Source organism: Eleutherodactylus coqui, chromosome 6 (genome assembly GCF_035609145.1).
Source record: "Eleutherodactylus coqui strain aEleCoq1 chromosome 6, aEleCoq1.hap1, whole genome shotgun sequence".
NCBI lineage: Eukaryota > Metazoa > Chordata > Amphibia > Anura > Eleutherodactylidae > Eleutherodactylus > Eleutherodactylus coqui.
In genome coordinates this window covers 229,825,847-229,848,245 of record NC_089842.1, presented here as the reverse complement: position 1 = coordinate 229,848,245, position 22,399 = coordinate 229,825,847, and the positions used below count along the sequence as shown (strand labels likewise).

The 22,399-nt window shown below is 46.5% G+C and overlaps 1 protein-coding gene across 4 annotated transcripts in view; it reads right to left on the bottom strand.

Moving 5' to 3' along the window:
* The window catches only part of IGSF9 (immunoglobulin superfamily member 9), a 114,504-nt gene that overhangs the window by 74,077 nt on the left and 18,028 nt on the right, over positions 1-22,399 (bottom strand). For all 4 annotated transcript variants that reach the window (XM_066609073.1, XM_066609075.1, XM_066609074.1 and 1 more), the window contains exon 3: positions 19,704-19,892. In XM_066609073.1, coding sequence (XP_066465170.1) covers positions 19,704-19,892 — 189 coding nt within the window. The remainder of the gene's footprint in view (positions 1-19,703; positions 19,893-22,399) is intronic.

Here is a 22,399-nt window from a genome sequence, read left to right as displayed (position 1 = left end):
GCTGCAACAGAAACTTCTATTCCTCATCCAGCTCTTTCATCACCAGTTAATGGCCTGTGGTGGTGGACTTGAGTTTTTCACCTGTCGTTGTCCGTAGACATCAATACGAAAGTATGAATTTAATGGGACACGAAACCTGAAGTTGATCTACTGTTCCATGTTATCAGACATTTCAGGCTCAGCAAATTGCTGCAACAGAACCCCCCCCACCTCACTCCAAATCATCTCCAGCTATTATCGGTAGCTGTTCATAGACTTCAATATGAAAATTTGACTTGATAAGAACTCAAAACTGAAGTTGATCTATTATTCGGTGTTATCAGCCACTTCAGACTATGGGAATGATGACGGACCTAGGTAACGGTGCCGGCTGGTAGTCTTTTAGGGTGTACGCTTTAAAACTGTGTGGCCTTTTAAATCGTATTAGGCCTCCTGGATATTTGGGTACGGTGACTGCAAGTGGCAGTAGCTAATTGGCTATGGGGTGTTCTGTGGAGAGCCGCCCCGTGTGTGTATGTGTGTATCTGTCATCTGCGCCGTCATTAACTTCCATTCATGAATTTTTCCTTTTTTTTCCCCCAATGACAATAGTGTTGTCGTAGTAACCAGCGGCAAACGGCATAGCAACTGATCCGAAGCATCACACAGAGAGCGGGGGATTGTGGGTAACGCAGGGAGGGCTACTCTGTTTCAAACGGCCCCCTTATTAGACAAGGAGGATATAATGGTTGGGGCAAAACTAGGGAGGACTAGGGAGGAGATGGGGGCAAAACTGGGAAAGCTGGGTTTTCACCAGGCTGTCCGCTAGGTTGTCACCAGGCTGTCCGCTAGGTTGTCACCAGGCTGTCCGCTAGGTTGTCACCAGGCAGGTTGTCACCAGGCTGTCCGCTAGGTTGTCACCAGGCAGGTTGTCACCAGGCTGTCCGCTAGGTTGTCACCAGGCTGTCCGCTAGGTTGTCACCAGGCTGTCTGCTAGGTTGTCACCAGGCTGTCCGCTAGGTTGTCACCAGGCTGTCCGCTAGGTTGTCACCAGGCTGTCCGCTAGGTTGTCACCAGGCTGTCAGAAAGCTTTTCTATGACTGGCAAATCTGTAGAAAAGCCGGTCAAACGGTTCATCCTTAAGTCTGTGCCCCCTGCCAGTACTCCCCCCACAGCCGCACCAAGTACATGAGCGTCAGGAGAGGAGATAAGTGAGGGGGGAGCAAAGTTACACAGGCATGTTTCAAACTTTTAAAAGATGCATCCAGGAGACCCCCAGTGGCGGGCAGGGGGGGGGCCATTAACACGGTCATGCCCAAACTCATGGAGGGCGGATGAGAGACCCAGACAAAAGGCCAGGAGGAGGCGGCCGCCCCATTATATCCCGGATCAAGTGTGTAATCCAGACAGCGAAGATTATAATCCCTCCCAGAGCGGTGAACCACAGGAGCTGACCATCTACAGGATAATGCACAGGCTCCTCCAGCAGTAGCATGCATGGCGGGATTAGATACAGCAGCTCAACAGACAGTATCACATATAATGGGCTGAGATACCCTGGTCCTATGACCAGAAGAGTCAATGGTAAAATACACCATGGCGCCCGTGTGTTTTTGCGCCACTTTTTCCATACGTTATCTCTCTGACTTATTCCGGGTCCTATAGAGAAGCCTATGGGGAGACGCCACGAAGTGTAAAAAGTGCAGCAACACGAGCGCAGGCGTCCAGGAATTCGTTACAGACGTTACGGTAACTTCTGGCGCCAATGTAAACGCTACGAAGACCGTAGAGTGCGGCTGTGTGGACTTGGCCCCGCGCGAACCACGACACTCCTCGGTAATTCTTGGAGCTGCCCTTATGTCGCTCCGCATACCTTGGCCTTCGTTCAACGGCGCAGGATGCCAAGTAGTCTGCACATATGAAGCGCGCCGAGCGCCGCCGCGGTGAGAATTAAGGAGGGGACGCCGGGTCCTCCCTCAGATTTTATTGCCCTGGCTTTTGCCACAGTCCAATCTCACGGCCATTTTATAGCCGCAAACAAAGAAAAGCAATTTACTAGAAGAGACGAATGATAGGAGAAGACAAGTGTCCTCAAGACGGGGCTGAGATACAGAGTATCACAAATCATAGGATGAGATACAGTGGACAGGAGCACACAGGATAGTATTAGATACACGGCTCGGCAGACTGTAACACACAGGATGGGATTAGATACACAGCTCAGCAGACTGTATCACACAGGATAGGATTAGATACACGGCTCAGCAGACTGTATCACACAGGATAGTATTAGATACACAGCTCAGCAGACAGTATCACACAGGATAGCATTAGATACACAGCTCAGAAGACAGTATCACACAGGATAGCATTAGATACACAGCTCAGAAGACAGTATCACACAGGATAGCATTAGATACACAGCTCAGAAGACAGTATCACACAGGATAGGATTAGATACACAGCTCAGCAGACAGTATCACACAGGATAGCATTAGATACACAGCTCAGCAGACAGTATCACACAGGATAGCATTAGATACACGGCTCAGCAGACAGTATCACACAGGATAGGATTAGATACACGGCTCAGCAGACAGTATCACACAGGATAGGATTAGATACACAGCTCAGAAGACAGTATCACACAGGATAGGATTAGATATACAGCTCAGCAGACAGTAACACACAGGATGGGATTAGATACACGGCTCAGCAGACAGTATCACACAGGATAGGATTAGATACACGGCTCAGCAGACAGTATAACACAAGATAGGATTAGATACACAGCTCAGCAGACAGTATCACACAGGATAGCATTAGATACACAGCTCAGCAGATGGTATCACACAGGTGAGGATTAGATACACAGCTCGGCAGACAGTATCACACAGGATAGGATTAGATACACAGCTCAGCAGACAGTATCACACAGGATAGGATTAGATACACAGCTCAGCAGATGGTATCACACAGGATAGGATTAGATACACAGCTCAGCAGATGGTATCACACAGGACCGGATTAGATATACAGCTCAGCAGACAATATCACACAGGATAGGATTAGATACACAGCTCAGCAGACAGTATCACACAGGATAGGATTAGATACATGGCTCAGCAGACAGTAACACACAGGATAGGATTAGATACACAGCTCAGCAGACAATATCACACAGGATAGGATTAGATACATGGCTCAGCAGACAGTAACACACAGGATAGGATTAGATACACAGCTCAGAAGACAGTATCACACAGGATAGGATTAGATACACAGCTCAGCAGACAGTATCACACAGGATAGGATTAGATACATGGCTCAGCAGACAGTAACACACAGGATAGGATTAGATACACGGCTCGGCAGACTGTATCACACAGGATAGGATTAGATACACAGCTCAGCAGACAGTATCACACAGGATAGGATTAGATACACAGCTCAGCAGACAGTATAACAGATATGTGACGGGGTGGGTAGAGGCCCCATCTGGTGGTCCCTCCTTCGCCCTCAGTATATATTACAGTGAGTGCACACAATACCCGTCTGCCCGTCCTGCGTTCACTCATTCGAGACTTTGAAAAATGCAAGCACCCCCCTTCCTCATCACTGGCAGCGGCGTCTACCGCCCGTCCTGCCAGCCCTCCTCGCCACCACCCCAGGACCCTCCCTCCTTTCACCTGGTAACCATGGCAAAGGAAATTTAAATCTAAGCACTAGGACAATGCCCGGCGGCGTCCCTCATAGCCCCCCGATGCCCCTTCACTTCTTCCTTGGGATTGAAAATAAACAAGATGTGACTAGGAGAGTGGCATGGATGCAGCAAACCCCAAACCTCTGCCCTCACCCTGGCAGTGGTGCCAACTACCTTCACCAGCCTACCTGGGAAGGCCGCCAGCCATCACCTGCCGTGACCCTTCTATGAGCCGCTCCCATAACCATCCTGTACCAGGAGGACTGTACAATGTCATGGTGGATGGGTCCCTGAAAGGGTTATTAGGATAGAGATTGCTGGGACTTGTGGTCCACACACACTGCTGAAGCACAACTTACAAACAGCTAGAATATGGGGACATTGTAGGGTCCGTATTATGGCTGCAGCGCTCGGACCTCCTGGGGTTCATCCATCCATCTATATTGTAACATATCTATCTAATATCCATCAATCTATATCATATCCATCTATCTCAACAAGGGGGAGGTGGAAACAGGCTGAACTAGATGGGCATTGTCTCCCCTCAGCCTAATATACCGCTGCTACTATGTATGTAGGTATGTATGTATGTATGTCTGTACGTATGTATGTATGTCATATCCATCTATCTATCTCAACAAGGGGGAGGTGGAAACAGGCTGAACTAGATGGGCATTGTCTCCCCTCAGTCTAATATACCGCTACTACTATGTATGTACAGTATGTATGTATGTATGTATATCATATCCATCTATCTATCTCAACAAGGAGGGAGGTGGAAACAGGCTGAACTAGATGGGCATTGTCTCCCCTCAGCCTAATATACCGCTGCTATTATGTATGTAGGTATGTATGTATGTACGTATGTATGTATGTCATATCCATCTATCTATCTCAACAAGGCGGAGGTGGAAACAGGCTGAACTAGATGGGTATTGTCTCCCCTCAGCCTAATATACCGCTGCTATTATGTATGTATGTATGTATGTACGTATGTATGTATGTCATATCCATCTATCTATCTCAACAAGGGGGAGGTGGAAACAGGCTGAACTAGATGGGCATTGTCTCCCCTCAGCCTAATATACCGCTACTAGTATGTATGTATGTATGTATGTATGTATGTACGTATGTATGTATGTCATATCTATCTATCTAATATCTATCAATCTATATCATATCCATCTATCTATCTCAACAAGGGGGAGGTGGAAACAGGCTGAACTAGATGGGCATTGTCTCCCTTCAGCCTAATATACCGCTACTACTATGTATGTACAGTATGTATGTATGTATGTATATCATATCCATCTATCTATCTCAACAAGGGGGAGGTGGAAACAGGCTGAACTAGATGGGCATTGTCTCCCTTCAGCCTAATATACCGCTACTACTATGTATGTACAGTATGTATGTATGTATGTATGTATATCATATCCATCTATCTATCTCAACAAGGGGGAGGTGGAAACAGGCTGAACTAGATGGGCATTGTCTCCCCTCAGCCTAATATACCGCTACTACTATGTATGTATGTACGTATGTACGTATGTATGTCATATCTATCTATCTTGTTTCGGTTGCCCGCTGACCCCCCAGATTAGATTCCTGCTCCTGCATCAGTGAATGTGGTGCCCCCTATAGAGCAGTGTGCATGTGATATATGGTCCCTCTATAGAGTAGCAGCAGTGCCAGAACAATACACCTGCTGGGAGGGAGCAGAGATCAAGCGGGAGAGGGGGAGGGGATGAATTTACTTCCAGGGTCTTAGCTTTTTTTTTTGCTCAGATCACATGTCATGATCTTGTAGAAGGAAAACATGCCCAGAGGGGGTTAAAAGGGTTCCAGGCCAGAGCAGGGGGAAATAATGCCGCATGCCCAATGCAAACACCATGATTCTTAAAGGGGTTGTCCAGGGTTGCAAAAACAAAGCTGCTTTCTTCCAAACATAGCACCACCCCTGCCTGTGGGTTGTACGTGGTATTGCACCTCACCTCCCATTAAAGTGAATGGGAGCTGAGCTGCAATACCAGACACAACCCACGTACAAGGGTGGCACTGTGTTTGGAAGAAAGCAGATATGTTTTTCTATCTCTGGACAGTTTATGAATCTCATTTAGTTCAATTGCAAATTTTTTCAGACAAACTACGGCAGACGAAGCCCCCAAAATCCACATGTGTAGAAATAACCCGACAAGTAATTTTCCAAGCAGGAATTCTCTTGTCTTCATCACATAAGGGACCTGTCACATAGCCAGTGGGGGAAGGAGGGGAGGGGGGTACACTGACTACCTAGTAAAGGGGATGGCGTTGCGAACATCTAATAAAACAGGGTCAAGCTGTGACTGTCTAGTAAAGGAGGCAGGGCTGTGATCATCTAGTAACAGGGTCAGGACTCTGTCTACCTACTAAAGGGGGTAGGGCTGTAACTATCTAGTAAAGGGGAATGGGCTGCGACCATTTAGTAAAAGGGGTTGAATTATGCCTATCTAGTAACAGAGATGAGGCTGTGACTATCCAGTAAAGAAGGTATGGCTGTGACCATCTTGTAACAGAGATGGGGCTCTGACTATCCAGTAAAGGAGGTGAGGCTGTGACTATCTAGTAAAGGAGGTGAGGCTGTGACTATCTAGTAAAGGAGGTGAGGCTGTGACTATCTAGTAACAGAGATGGGGCTCTGACTATCCAGTAAAGGAGGTGAGGCTGTGAGTATCTAGTAACTGAGATGGGGCTGTGACTACCTAGTACAGGACTTGGGGCTCTGAATATCTAGTAAAGGAGGTGAAGCTGTGACTATCTAATAACAGAGATGGGGCTGTAAGTATCTAGCAAAGGAGGTGAGGCTGTGACTATTCTGTAATAGATGTGGGGCTGTGACTATCTAGTAATGGAGGTGGGGCTGTGACTATCCAGTACAGGACTTTGGGCTGTGACCATCTAGTAAAGGAGGTGAAGCTGTGACTATCTAATAACAGAGGTGGGGCTATGCCTATCTAGTAACAGAGGTGGGGCTGTGACTCTCTATTAAAGGAGGTGAGGCTGTGACTATTCTGTAATAGATGTGGGGCTGTGGCTATCTAGTAATGGAGGTGGGGCTGTGACTATCTAGTAAAGGGGGTAGGGCTGTGACTATCTAGCAAAGGAGGTGGGGCTGTGACTATCCAGTACAGGACTTGGGGCTCTGAATATCTAGTAAAGGAGGTGAAGCTGTGACTATCTAATAACAGAGATGGGGCTGTAAGTATCTAGCAAAGGAGGTGAGGCTGTGACTATTCTGTAATAGATGTGGGGCTGTGACTATCTAGTAATGGAGGTGGGGCTGTGACTATCCAGTACAGGACTTTGGGCTGTGACCATCTAGTAAAGGAGGTGAAGCTGTGACTATCTAATAACAGAGGTGGGGCTATGCCTATCTAGTAACAGAGGTGGGGCTGTGACTCTCTATTAAAGGAGGTGAGGCTGTGACTATTCTGTAATAGATGTGGGGCTGTGGCTATCTAGTAATGGAGGTGGGGCTGTGACTATCTAGTAAAGGGGGTAGGGCTGTGACTATCTAGCAAAGGAGGTGGGGCTGTGACTATCCAGTACAGGACTTGGGGCTCTGAATATCTAGTAAAGGAGGTGAAGCTGTGACTATCTAATAACAGAGATGGGGCTGTAAGTATCTAGCAAAGGAGGTGAGGCTGTGACTATCGAGTAACAGAGGTGAGACTCTGACTATATAGTAATAGACGTGGGGCTGTGACTATCAAGAAACAGAGGTGGTCTGTGACCATCTAGTAATGGAGGTGAGGCTGTGACTATCTAATAACATAGGTGAGGCTGTGACTATCTAGTAACAGAGGTGGGGCTGTGACTCTCTATTAAAGGAGGTGGGGCTATGACTATTTTGTAATAGATGTGGGGCTGTGACTATCTAGCAAAGTAGGTGGGGCTGTGACTATCTAGCAAAGTAGGTGGGGCTGTGACTATCTAGTAAAGTAGGTGGGGCTGTGACTATCTAGTAAAGGAGGTGGGGCTGTGACTATCTAGTAAAGGTGATAGGGCTGTGACTTTCTAGTAACAGAGGTGTGGCTTTGACTATTCAGTAAAGGAGGTGGGGCTAAGACTATCTAGTAAAGGAGGTAAAGCTGTGACAATCTTGTAAAGGAGGTAAAGCTGTGGCTATCTAGTAATGGAGGTGGGGCTGTGACTATCCAGTACAGGACTTGGGGCTCTGAATATCTAGTAAAGGAGGTGAAGCTGTGACTATCTAATAACAGAGATGGGGCTGTAAGTATCTAGCAAAGGAGGTGAGGCTGTGACTATTCTGTAATAGATGTGGGGCTGTGACTATCTAGTAATGGAGGTGGGGCTGTGACTATCCAGTACAGGACTTGGGGCTCTGAATATCTAGTAAAGGAGGTGAAGCTGTGACTATCTAATAACAGAGGTGGGGCTATGCCTATCTAGTAACAGAGGTGGGGCTGTGACTCTCTATTAAAGGAGGTGAGGCTGTGACTATTCTGTAATAGATGTGGGGCTGTGGCTATCTAGTAATGGAGGTGGGGCTGTGACTATCTAGTAAAGGGGGTAGGGCTGTGACTATCTAGCAAAGGAGGTGGGGCTGTGACTATCCAGTACAGGACTTGGGGCTCTGAATATCTAGTAAAGGAGGTGAAGCTGTGACTATCTAATAACAGAGATGGGGCTGTAAGTATCTAGCAAAGGAGGTGAGGCTGTGACTATTCTGTAATAGATGTGGGGCTGTGACTATCTAGTAATGGAGGTGGGGCTGTGACTATCCAGTACAGGACTTGGGGCTCTGAATATCTAGTAAAGGAGGTGAAGCTGTGACTATCTAATAACAGAGGTGGGGCTATGCCTATCTAGTAACAGAGGTGGGGCTGTGACTCTCTATTAAAGGAGGTGAGGCTGTGACTATTCTGTAATAGATGTGGGGCTGTGGCTATCTAGTAATGGAGGTGGGGCTGTGACTATCTAGTAAAGGGGGTAGGGCTGTGACTATCTAGCAAAGGAGGTGGGGCTGTGACTATCCAGTACAGGACTTGGGGCTCTGAATATCTAGTAAAGGAGGTGAAGCTGTGACTATCTAATAACAGAGATGGGGCTGTAAGTATCTAGCAAAGGAGGTGAGGCTGTGACTATCGAGTAACAGAGGTGAGACTCTGACTATATAGTAATAGACGTGGGGCTGTGACTATCAAGAAACAGAGGTGGTCTGTGACCATCTAGTAATGGAGGTGAGGCTGTGACTATCTAATAACATAGGTGAGGCTGTGACTATCTAGTAACAGAGGTGGGGCTGTGACTCTCTATTAAAGGAGGTGGGGCTATGACTATTTTGTAATAGATGTGGGGCTGTGACTATCTAGCAAAGTAGGTGGGGCTGTGACTATCTAGCAAAGTAGGTGGGGCTGTGACTATCTAGTAAAGTAGGTGGGGCTGTGACTATCTAGTAAAGGAGGTGGGGCTGTGACTATCTAGTAAAGGTGATAGGGCTGTGACTTTCTAGTAACAGAGGTGTGGCTTTGACTATTCAGTAAAGGAGGTGGGGCTAAGACTATCTAGTAAAGGAGGTAAAGCTGTGACAATCTTGTAAAGGAGGTAAAGCTGTGGCTATCTAGTAATGGAGGTGGGGCTGTGACTATCCAGTACAGGACTTGGGGCTCTGAATATCTAGTAAAGGAGGTGAAGCTGTGACTATCTAATAACAGAGATGGGGCTGTAAGTATCTAGCAAAGGAGGTGAGGCTGTGACTATCGAGTAACAGAGGTGAGACTCTGACTATATAGTAATAGACGTGGGGCTGTGACTATCTAGTACAGGAGGTGAGGCTGTGAGTATCTAGTACGGAGGTGGGGCTGTAACTATCTAGTAAAGAAGCTAGGGCTGAGACTATCGAGTAACAGAGGTGAGACTGTGACTATTTAGTAATAGACGTGGGGCTGTGACTATCTAGTAAAGGAGGTGGGGCTGTGACCATCTAGTACAGGAGGTAAGGCTGTGACTATCTAGTAAAGGAGGTGGGGCTGTGACTATCTAGTAAAGAAGCTAGGGCTGAGACTATCGAGTAACAGAGGTGAGACTTGGACTATTTAGTAATAGAAGTGGGGCTGTGGCTATCTAGTAAAGTAGATGGGGCTGTGACCATCTAGTAAAGGTGATAGGGCTGTGACTTTCTAGTAACAGAGGTGTGGCTTTGACTATTCAGTAAAGGAGGTGGGGCTAAGACTATCTAGTAAAGGAGGTGAGGCTGTGACAATCTTGTAAAGGTGGCGATGCTGTGACTATCTAGTAAAGGAGGTGAGGCTGTGACTATCTAGTAACAGAGATGGGGCTCTGACTATCCAGTAAAGGAGGTGAGGCTGTGACTATCTAGTAAAGGAGGTGAGGCTGTGACTATCTAGTAAAGGAGGTGAGGCTGTGACTATCTAGTAACAGAGATGGGGCTCTGACTATCCAGTAAAGGAGGTGAGGCTGTGAGTATCCAGTAAAGGAGGTGAGGCTGTGAGTATCTAGTAACTGAGATGGGGCTGTGACTACCTAGTACAGGAAATGGGCCAAGACTATCTAGTAAAGGAGGTGGGGCTGTGACTAGCTAGTACAGGAGGTGGGGTTATGACTATCTAGTAACAGAGGTGGATCTGTGAATATCTAGTAAAAGAGTTGGGGTTATGACTAAGTACTAAAGGAGATGGGGCTATGACCATAAAGTAAAGGATGTGGGGCTGTGACTATCTAGTAACAGAGGTGGGGCTGTGACTATCCAGTACAGGACTTTGGGCTGTGACCATCTAGTAAAGGAGGTGGGGCTATGATTATCTAGTAAAGGAGGTGAGGCTGTGACTATTTAGTAAACGGGGTGGGGTTGTCACCATCTTATAAAAGAGGCGAGGCTTTGACTATCTAGTAAAAAATGTTGGGCTATGACTATCTAGTAAAGGAGGTAAGGCTATGACTATCTAGTAAAGGAGGTAAGGCTATGACTATCTGGTAAAGGAGGTGGGGCTGTGACTATCTAGTATAGGAGGTGGGGTTATGACTATCAAGTAAAGGAGGTGAGGCTGTGACTATTTAGTAAGAGAGGTAGGGCTGTGACTATTTAGTAATAGAGGTGGGGTTGTGACTATCCAGTAACAGAGGTGGGGATCTGACTATCTAGTAAAGGATTTGGGGCTGTGACTAGCTAGTAAAGGAGGTAAAGCTGTGGCTATCTAGCAAAGGAGGTGAGGCTGTGACTATTTAGTAAACGGGGTGGGGCTGTGACCATCTTATAAAGGAGGTGAGGCTTTGACTATCTAGTAAAAAATGTTGGGCTATGACTATCTAGTAAAGGAGGTAAGGCTATGACTATCTAGTAAAGGAGGTAAGGCTATGACTATCTAGTAAAGGAGGTGGGGCTGTGACTATCTGGTAAAGGAGGTGGGGCTGTGACTATCTAGTATAGGAGGTGGGGTTATGACTATCAAGTAAAGGAGGTGAGGCTGTGACTATTTAGTAAGAGAGGTGAGGCTGTGACTATTTAGTAATAGAGGTGGGGTTGTGACTATCCAGTAACAGAGGTGGGGATCTGACTATCTAGTAAAGGATTTGGGGCTGTGACTAGCTAGTAAAGGAGGTAAAGCTGTGGCTATCTAGCAAAGGAGGTGAGGCTGTGACTATTTAGTAAACAGGGTGGGGCTGTGACCATCTTATAAAAGAGGCGAGGCTTTGACTATCTAGTAAAAAATGTTGGGCTATGACTATCTAGTAAAGGAGGTGGGGCTGTGACTATCTAGTAAAGGAGGTGGGGCTGTGACTATCTAGTAAAGGAGGTGGGGCTGTGACTATCTAGTAAAAAATGTTGGGCTATGACTATCTAGTAAAGGAGGTGGGGCTGTGACTATCTAGTAAAGGAGGTGGGGCTGTGACTATCTAGTATAGGAGGTGGGGCTGTGACTATCTAGTAAAGGAGGTGGGGCTGTGACTATCTAGTAAAGGAGGTGGGCTGTGACTATCTAGTATAGGAGGTGGGGTTATGACTATCAAGTAAAGGAGGGGAGGCTGTGACTATTTAGTAAGAGAGGTGAGGCTGTGACTATTTAGTAAGAGAGGTGAGGCTGTGACTATTTAGTAAGAGAGGTGAGGCTGTGACTATTTAGTAAGAGAGGTGAGGCTGTGACTATTTAGTAATCGAGGTGGGGTTGTGACTATCCAGTAACAGAGGTGGGGATCTGACTATCTAGTAAAGGATTTGGGGCTGTGACTAGCTAGTAAAGGAGGTAAAGCTGTGGCTATCTAGCAAAGGAGGTGAGGCTGTGACTATTTAGTAAAGGAGGTGAGGCTGTGACTATTTAGTAAACAGGGTGGGGCTGTGACCATCTTATAAAAGAGGCGAGGCTTTGACTATCTAGTAAAAAATGTTGGGCTATGACTATCTAGTAAAGGAGGTGGGGCTATGCCTATCTAGTAAAGGAGGTGGGGCTGTGACTATCTAGTAAAGGAGGTGGGGCTGTGACTATCTAGTAAAAAATGTTGGGCTATGACTATCTAGTAAAGGAGGTGGGGCTGTGACTATCTAGTAAAGGAGGTGGGGCTGTGACTATCTAGTAAAGGAGGTGGGGCTGTGACTATCTAGTAAAGGAGGTGGGGCTGTGACTATCTAGTATAGGAGGTGGGGTTATGACTATCAAGTAAAGGAGGTGAGGCTGTGACTATTTAGTAAGAGAGGTGAGGCTGTGACTATTTAGTAATATAGGTGGGGTTGTGACTATCCAGTAACAGAGGTGGGGATCTGACTATCTAGTAAAGGATTTGGGGCTGTGACTAGCTAGTAAAGGAGGTAAAGCTGTGGCTATCTAGCAAAGGAGGTGAGGCTGTGACTATTTAGTAAAGGAGGTGAGGCTGTGACTATTTAGTAAACGGGGTGGGGCTGTGACCATCTTGTAAAGGAGGCGAGGCTGTGACTAGTAATGTACATTGATGACATCATAATCATCTGGACCAACACAAACAAGAACTAATAAAATTCCATGAGAGATTCAATGCATTCCACCCCACCATAAACCTGACATTAAGCTACTCATATACAGAAACCCACATTTTGGACACCACCATAAAAACTTCAGGCAACTCAATACAGACATCCTTATACCAGAAAACGATTGGTCGGCCCACATACCTCAGATGAGACCGTTTCCATGCCAAACACATCAAAAAGTCCATTGTCTACAGCCAGGCCATCAGATACATCTGGGTCTGCTCCAACCCAACAGACAGAGAGGAACATCTATACCATCTTAAAAGGACATTTATTAACCAGGGCTACCATCCCACCTCAATGGATGACCAAATCACCAGAGCCACCAGGAGACCCAGGAATCAACTACTCCAATACACAGAGAAGGAAGGAAACAGTCGTGTACCACTAGTAGTGACCTACAATCTGCAGCTAGAGGTACTAAGGGAAACCACAAAGAAACTCCATCATACCCTCCACAAGTATGACCGTCTGACATCATATTCCCAGATCCTCACCTTCTGTGTTACGGGCAACCTACAAGTCTGAGGAACTTTATAATCAGGAGTGTATTGTCCTCCAACACACAAAAAGGAACTTATCCATGTAAGGTAGGGAGCTGTAAGACCTGCTGACATGTACTGACCAAGGACCGGATACAAATCCCCAACACACAGCAGGACATTCACATGTTCTACGTCTGATGTGTACCTGATCTGGTGCAGTAAATGTCCTGTTGGAGGGCTTTATATCAGGGAAACAGGACAAAAACTGAAAGTGAGGATGAGATCTCACAACCACAACCGAGGATTGTTCTAGCCACGGAAACAACATACAACATATGAAAGTTATTATATTAAGAGGCGACTTCAAGTCTCAGGGTCACAGAAGAATTCGGGAGTATAGGTTTATAACCATCTTTGACACTTTCAAGACAGGAATAGACAGCTCAAGTGGCTTCATACATGATGTCTTGAGCGATAATCGTTGTGTCATTTACATCGCAAGATGATCACTCAAACATTAAGCGATCACCTTGCACTCCGAGGATGCAGAGAACCGAGCGCTCCTAGCAGAGGAACAGAGCTCCAGCTGTTCCCCACTCCGAGCGCCCGGCTGTTATACAGCTGAGCGCTCTGAGCGGAGCATGCAGAAGACAAGCGGGGTGGCCCTGCTTGTCTTCTGAATCCAGCTGTTTTCTGCACGGAGCGCCCGGCTGTCCAGCTGCGCTCTCCATAGCCTGCCTGTCACCAGAGAGCGGGATACAGCTGACACAATAGTATCAGCTGTATCCTGCTGTGAATCCCTGCTAAGACTCATCGTTGTCTTTCAGTACGCTGAAAGACAATGATGAGCGATGGTTTAACGAAAACTGCATGATGTCAGTGCAATTACACACAACGATTATCGCTCAAAAGATGGCTTTGAGCGATAATCGATGCATCTAAATGGGCCTTAACGCGCTGGCCTGGTGACCCCTAACACTAATTTAGAGACCATAAACTTTTCACATCCTTATCAGTGGAATAATTAAGTATTTACTCCTCTGCTCATTCTGTTCTGATATTGATCTAAGGGCAAATTAATCACATCATGTCTGTGCCTTGTCATACATATATATATATATATATATATATATATATATATACACACACACACACATACTTCTTCAGATATATTCCATTAAAGGGGTTGTCCCGCGAAAGCAAGTGGGGTTATACACTTCTGTATGGCCATATACATGCACTTTGTAATATACATCGTGCATTAAATATGAGCCATACAGAAGTTATTCACTTACCTGCGTCTTCTCCCTTCTGGTCGGTCCGGGCACGAGCGGCATTCTGGCTCCGCCCCTTTCTACGCATCATCGCGTAGCTCCGACCCGTCACGTGTGCCGATTCCAGCCAATCAGGAGGCTGGAATCGGCAATGGACCGCACAGAGCCCATGGTGCACCATGGGAGAAGACCCGCGGTGCATCATTGGGAAAGGACAGGCGGCCATCTTTAAAAGAAGAAAAGAAGATGCTGCGCGAACTGGGAAGGAGGTAAGCGTTTTTGTTTTTTTTTAAATTACAAACGGTATTGATTTTAACGGGGCAGAATGCGGGGGTAGGTTGAAAAAAAAAATTGCATTTCGCCGCGGGACAACCCCTTTAAGCCTGAGGAAGAACCCTGAGTAGGTTAGAAAGCTGCTATAACATCGTGTATTTTTGTGAGCCATTAAAGGTCCTCATATATGAGAGATTACTTGGTTTCTCTTACTGAGAACAATCCCATACAGCAGCGATGGTGAAGGACGATTTTGAAATTTTTGTTTGTCACATGACCTCATGGTTGGGGCATTGTCTGGGACCAGGAAAAATTAGGCAAACATTTATAAATTTTTTTTTTTATTGCACTTTGTTTTATTTTCTATTACTTTTTTCTCCTCCCCTGATTTTGCTTCTGTAACTATGAAGTTGTGTGAGCTGCCAGGAGTTCACATTCACACACCGTCCTATAGCGCTATGGTTGTAAATACGCCCCCCCCCCCCCATGCTATTCTCCGATACACTTTCCTCATTCAAATTAATCCCAATCACACTGAAACATTCCAAGTAGGAACATCCCAGTGAACGTCCCGTCCGCTCGCTCCACACCCCAGTGCCCAAGGCTACTAGCGGGTTGGTGACCGTTGGGGCCCCTCCTCTGCAGGGAAGAGAAAGAAGCTTTTGTTCCAGGCGGAGACAATGCTTGTCGTCCCGAGAGAATAGGAGCTTCACTTGTCTTTGGTGACGCGACTCCGGATCATCTTGTGTCTACAGATGCAGGTTCACGGTTTGGCGTCAGTTTTCCCATGGCTGATAACGATGCTCGTTAATGTCTATTAAGCCCGCCCCTCACTTTTTGAACTACCCACAATGGATTCATTATCAAATAAAAACAACGCGGACCAGAAAATGAGGCCTCAACTCCTAACGGCGTACGAGCAGAAAGCAAGACGTAGGACTTGGGCGATCTTGCCAATTTTGGTGAGATCCATCAACTATTGTCTCCAAAGAGTGCCAGATGCTCCTTTGACCTCTTAAAGGGGTTGTCCAGTTGTAAACCATTCATGGTCCAGCCTTAAGTGTACTTTACTCGGGATGAATACTGTCCGAATTCTTGCTTGAAGCAACCAATTAGGCGATAATCATCCTGAGTACTCGCGGCCGCCAACAGGGCACAGAGGGAGAAACTGCTCACTTGTCGGAGTCGCTCGCTTTGTAGCAGAACTAAAAACTAAGTGAATATCAAGCCGTATAAACAGGGGCCGTTCAATGTTTGAGTGGCTCCTGTTTACTGTGAATAGAGGCAGGCGCACTCCGCCTCCATTCACTTGAATGACTATCACTCCCGTATAAGCATAAGCGCATTAGTCGGGCAGCAGTTGTCCCATGCACAGAGACCTTTAGGATAGGCAATCAGTAGTATATTGGCAAGAGTCCGCCGCCCGGGATCTCCACCGATCAACTGTTTGCTGAGTTGGTGTGCTCATGCACTGAGCTCATTTGTGCAGGAAGCAGACAGCTCCGTTCTCCCTGCAGTGGCCAGGCTTGGTACTACGGGTAAGGTTCCCATTGAAGTAGAAGAGAACTTTGGGTGCAATTCCAAGCCTGGCCGCTACAATGGGAACAGAGCTGCTGGATTCCTGCACATATTAGCTCAATCCATGAGCACACTGGTCTGGCTTGAGATCCTGGTGGCAGATTTCCGGCAATTAACTATTGAAGTCCTATTCTGTGGATGGGCCATCAACAGTTTACAACTGGACAACCCCTTTAAATTGAAAGCTTACCCATTATTTTCCATTGACGAGATAAAAGTCGCATTGGAACATGCAATTTTTAAATTTTTCCATAGAAGTCGTGTGACCCTCCCCATTGCATGGGTGTTGATTACGATCACATGACCTGCATGCGTCTGGGATTACCGCCTGCAGTCTCGCCTTCGACACGAAAGTATTAATTCACCTCATGTCCCCCACTCCAACCCTCAAAGTTTAAGCCCCCTCTTCCCCATCCATTTGCAATAAAGCGTGATTAATCCGGTCTGACACTTAAGGCAAAACAGCAAGGCATCTTAGGTTCCCCAAGGCAGATTAACCCCTCATCTCCCAAGAACCTAGGAAATTTTCTTAATCCCCCTCTTTTTCATTTTCAGCAATCAGAGCAATAGGTAAAAAAAAACAGTTGTGTCTAGACCCAAGAGCTGACCACTGCGACGGCGGACTTGTTATCAGAGGGAAGTCTACCTGCATCAGGTAGACTGTAACTAGTAATACATGCCAGTCTGTCATCGGGCACCAGTGACCCGCCACACACCTGCCTGCTCCCTTCTTTATATAGTCACTCATGCGTTGACTTCCTCATTCCCGTCAGAAGTGCGCTCCACCTACGCCGCCGGCGGCGGAATGACATGTCGATATCACAGCGGGCGAGGAACAGGAGGCCTGTGTTTGGCCGTGTAACCCTATCCCTCGGCTCTGGTGACAGATAATGATCTCAGGGACTGCTATCGGTCACTGGCATCCACACAACTGTTACTATGCCTGGCGTGCATGCACCCTGCCACAGCGCCGGAGGCCCCCGAACCAGGACCGTGATACGCTTTATCCACAGGTTACACCCAGAGGACCGCCACCTGCTTATCAGAGGCTGCCATGTGGAATGCAATGCATGAAAATCCCAGATTGTTGGGGCCTTCGTGTTGCATCGGATACAAAAAACACGGCTGCTTCGTAAGATACAGCGCCGTACGTGGGTGGCGTAAGTAAATGGGGCTGAACTGCAATACCAGACTCAACCTGTACACAGGTGTAGCACTGTTTTAGAAGCAAGCAGCTCCTTTAATTTTATAATAGAGTTGCAAGAAAAAGTAAGTAATATCCCAGGAATTCTTGGGATTTCTGCATTGATTACTGCTAAAAAGCGAACCTCTGTGTTAATGACTTCTCCAAGAGCTAATCGGCAAAAGGTGTTTTAAAGAGGTGCTATTGGAAGGGCAGGAGTTACAGGTGCCTTTCCCATTAAATAAAGGCACATAAACCTGGTTACTGATAGATTTGTTCTTCGTAAGTGTGCCCATGCCTCAATGTAAGCAACTTTCAGAAGACCTCAGAAGACATGTTGAAGGCTACAAAATTATGAAAGACCTGTGTGCACATAAATCCACGGTTGTTATCTACATATAGGGAACATTCAGGACTGTTCTACTCTCCTCAGGAGCGTCCTGTTCTATAACTTCAAGAGCAGAACAGGAAATCCAGAAAGAGGTGAGAAAGAACCCAAGAGAAACAGCAGAGGATGTACAGAAGAGTCTATAGACTGCAGAGACCTCTGCTCATGTGTCCACTATTAAAGACGCAGTGACCAAGAATCGTGATCATGAAAGGACACCGCAAAGGAAGTCGCTGCTGGCCAACAAATAACATTGTGGCCTGTCTCAAGTCTACTGAGACCACCTAGATGCTCTATAATGCTTCTAGGAAATGTTCTACCGATAGATGATTGTGGTGGAGGGGACAACATGGTTTGGGGCTATGATGGAAGGGACATCATGGTTTGGGGCTATGATGGAGGGAGCATCATAGTTTGGGGCTATGATGGAGGGAGCATCATGGTTTTGGGCAATGGTGGAGGAGACAATATGGTTTGAAGCCATGGTAGAGGGGATATCATGGTTTGAGGCTATGGTGAATGAGGCATCACGGTTTGGGGCTATGGTGGAGGGGGATCATGATTTGTGGCTATCCTGGAGAAACCATCACGGTTTGGGGCTCTGTAATCCTCAGGGCCTGGATGCCATGCTTTCAGTGAGGGAACGATTAATTCTAAGACCCAATGACCACAGGCAAAATAGAATTAGTAAAACCGTGTGGGTCTCCCGCACGCGTGATCCGCACCCATAGGGAATCATTAGACACCCGCAGGTGATTAAATACCTGTGGATATCATTTTTACCTGGCAGGCGGGTGGATCGTATGGGCAGGAAAATACCCGCAGCATGCTCCATTTTGTGTGGTTTTCCTGCAGGGACGGCTCCCGCGGCTTCCATTGAAACCTATGGAAGCCGTCCGATCCCGCGGCACAGACGTGGCTGTTGCTGCGTCCGTGGGACTGGGGGTAAGCAGGAGTTCAGAAATAAAAAAAAAGTGTGCCGAGCATATCCGCCGGTCAGAAAAAAAAAGATACGGCCGCGATATAGGGGAGACCCGCAGCGTCCGGACAGGTGAGTAAAATCTATTTCTTGGCCTCATGTCTGCGGGCCAGGAGGGAACCGCTGCGGGATTCTGCACAGGGAATCCATGCGGGCCCAAATTTCCCCGTGGACATAAGGCCTAAAGTAGGTCGAACAGGACATCTAGGATGCAACAACTCAATGGCCCAAAATCAACTAAAGGATGGTTGAAAAAAGGGGAAAATTTGTGATTTCAAATAGCCTGACCGTAACTGTATGGAGATGCTGTAGATGACCTAAAGAGAGCTATGCACACAAAGCATCCCAGAAATAATGATGACCTGAAACACATTTGCATGTAGGAAAGGTCCAAATCTCATCCTCGGTGTTGTACACATCTTGCTTGCAGCATACAGGAAATGTTTGGTGGAGATGATTGCTGCTAATGGGGGATCTACAGGTTATGAATCAAAGGTTCATTTACTTTTTCTCCATATACTGTGGATGATGAGTGGTACATCTGTCTATGTGTTAATAGTTACATTGTGTTGGTTTATAATTGTACTTTAGTTAAGAATCAGACCTGATTTTATTAGTAATCAGTGCAGAAATCGAGGGAATACCAAAGGGTTCACATACTTTTTCTAGAAAAGGATAGATAGAATAGTAAGAATTCCGTACAGACTCATTAAACATACATGACATCAGCACTCACTAGATATAACTGATGACATCATCACAAGTTCTATACACAACAGAACTGACATCAGTGACAGAGAACAGTTATGTATGTGGCTCTTTAGACCTCGGACACTTACCAAGATACTGAGGGTCCACACGGGGGGAGAAAAGGCCAAATTTAATAAATATGGGGAGGATGAAGCCAAAGCGCACCCACTCGATGACATAGAGGGGAGGGCGGCCCACGTCCTGGACTAGGGTGCACGGCAGCACCGCACTCTCTCCTACACGACCAACCACAGCCTGAGCGTCCGATCGGATGGAACCTGAGGGAAGACGGAACCAGCGTAATAGAAGGAAGGCGATACCCACATACAAAACTGTGTATCAGACGGTAGAGGGGATAGAGTGATGTTCTGCAGATCTCTAGAGAGGTCACTGGTGTAATAACCTGCAGGATATATTACTATGTATCAGGAGGTAGAGGGGACAGAGTGATGTTCTGCAGATCTCTAGAGAGGTCACTGGTGTAATAACCTGCAGGATATATTACTATGTATCAGGAGGTAGAGGGGACAGAGTGATGTTCTGCAGATCTCTAGAGAGGTCACTGGTGTAATAACCTGCAGGATATATTACTATGTATCAGGAGGTAGAGGGGACAGAGTGATGTTCTGCAGATCGCTAGAGAGGTCACTGGTGTAATAACCTGCAGGATATATCACTGTGTATCAGGAGGTAGAGGGGACAGAGTGATGTTCTGCAGATCGCTAGAGAGGTCACTGGTGTAATAATCTGCAGGATATATCACTATGTATCAGGAGGTAGAGGGGACAGAGCAATGTTCTGCAGATCTCTAGAGAGGTCAGTGGTGTAATAATCTGCAGGATATATCACTATGCATCAGGAGGTAGAGGGGACAGAGTGATGTTCTGCAGATCTCTAGAGAGGTCACTGGTGTAATAATCTGCAGGATATATCACTATGTATCAGGAGGTAGAGGGGACAGAGTGATGTTCTGCAGATCTCTAGAGAGGTCAGTGGTGTAATAATCTGCAGGATATATCACTATGCATCAGGAGGTAGAGGGGACAGAGTGATGTTCTGCAGATCTCTAGAGAGGTCACTGGTGTAATAACCTGCAGGATATATCACTATGTATCAGGAGGTAGAGGGAACAGTGATGTTCTGCAGATCTCTAGAGAGGTCACTGGTGTAATAATCTGCAGGATATATCACTATGTATCAGGAGGTAGAGGGGACAGAGTGATGGTCTGCAGATCTCTAGAGAGGTCAGCGGTGTAATAATCTGCAGGATATATCACTATGAGGAGGTAGAGAGAACAGTGATATTCTGCAGATCTCTAGAGAGGTCACTGGTGTAATAACCTGCAGGATATATAACTGTGTATCAGGAGGTAGAGAGGACAGAGTGATGTTCTGCAGATCTCTAGAGAGGTTAGTGGTGTAATAATCTGCAGGATATATCACTATGAGGAGGTAGAGGGGACAGAGTGATGTTCTGCAGATCTCTAGAGAGGTCACTGGTATAATAACCTGCAGGATATATCACTATGAGGAGGTAGAGGGGACAGAGTGATGTTCTGCAGATCTCTATAGAGGTCACTGGTGTAATAATCTGCAGGATATATCACTATGAGGAGGTAGAGGGGACAGAGTGATGTTCTGCAGATCTCTAGAGAGGTCACTGGTGTAATAACCTGCAGGATATATCACTGTGTACCAGGAGGTAGAGGGGACAGAGTGATGTTCTGCAGATCTCTATAGAGGTCACTGGTGTAATAATCTGCAGGATATATCACTGTGTATCAGGAGGTAGAGAGAACAGTGATGTTCTGCAGATCTCTAGAGAGGCCAGTGGTGTAATAACCTGCAGGATATATCACTATGTATCAGGAGGTAGAGGGGACAGAGTGATGTTCTGCAGATCTCTATAGAGGTCAGTGGTGTAATAACCTGCAGGATATATCACTATGTATCAGGTGGTAGAGAGGACAGAGTGATGTTCTGCAGATCTCTAGAAAGGTCAGTGGTGTAATAATCCGCAGGATATATCACTGTGTATCAGCAGGTAGAGAGAACAGTGATGTTCTGCAGATCTCTAGAGAGGCCAGTGGTGTAATATTCTACAGGATATATCACTATGTATCAGGAGGTAGAGGGGACAGAGTAATGTTCTGCAGATCTCTAGAGAGGTCACTGGTGTAATAACCTGCAGGATATATCACTATGTATCAGGTGGTAGAGAGGACAGAGCGATGTTCTGCAGATCTCTAGAGAGGCCAGTGGTGTAATAACCTGCAGGATATATCACTATGAGGAGGTAGAGAGGACAGAGCGATGTTCTGCAGATCTCTAGAGAGGCCAGTGGTGTAATAACCTGCAGGATATATAAATATGTATCAGGAGGTAGAGAGGACAGAGTGATGTTCTGCAGATCTCTAGAGAGGTCAGCGGTGTAATAACCTGCAGGATATATCACTATGAGGAGGTAGAGGGGACAGAGTGATGTTCTGCAGATCTCTAGAGAGGCCAGTGGTGTAATAACCTGCAGGATATATCACTATGTATCAGGGGGTAGAGGGGACAGAGTGATGTTCTGCAGATCTCTAGAGATGTCACTGGTGTAATAACCTGCAGGATATATCACTATGTATCAGAAGGTAGAGGGGACAGAGTGATGTTCTGCAGATCTCTAGAGAGGTCAGTGGTGTAATAACCTGCAGGATATATCACTATGAGGAGGTAGAGGGGACAGAGCGATGTTCTGCAGATCTCTATAGAGGTCACTGGTGTAATAATCTGCAGGATA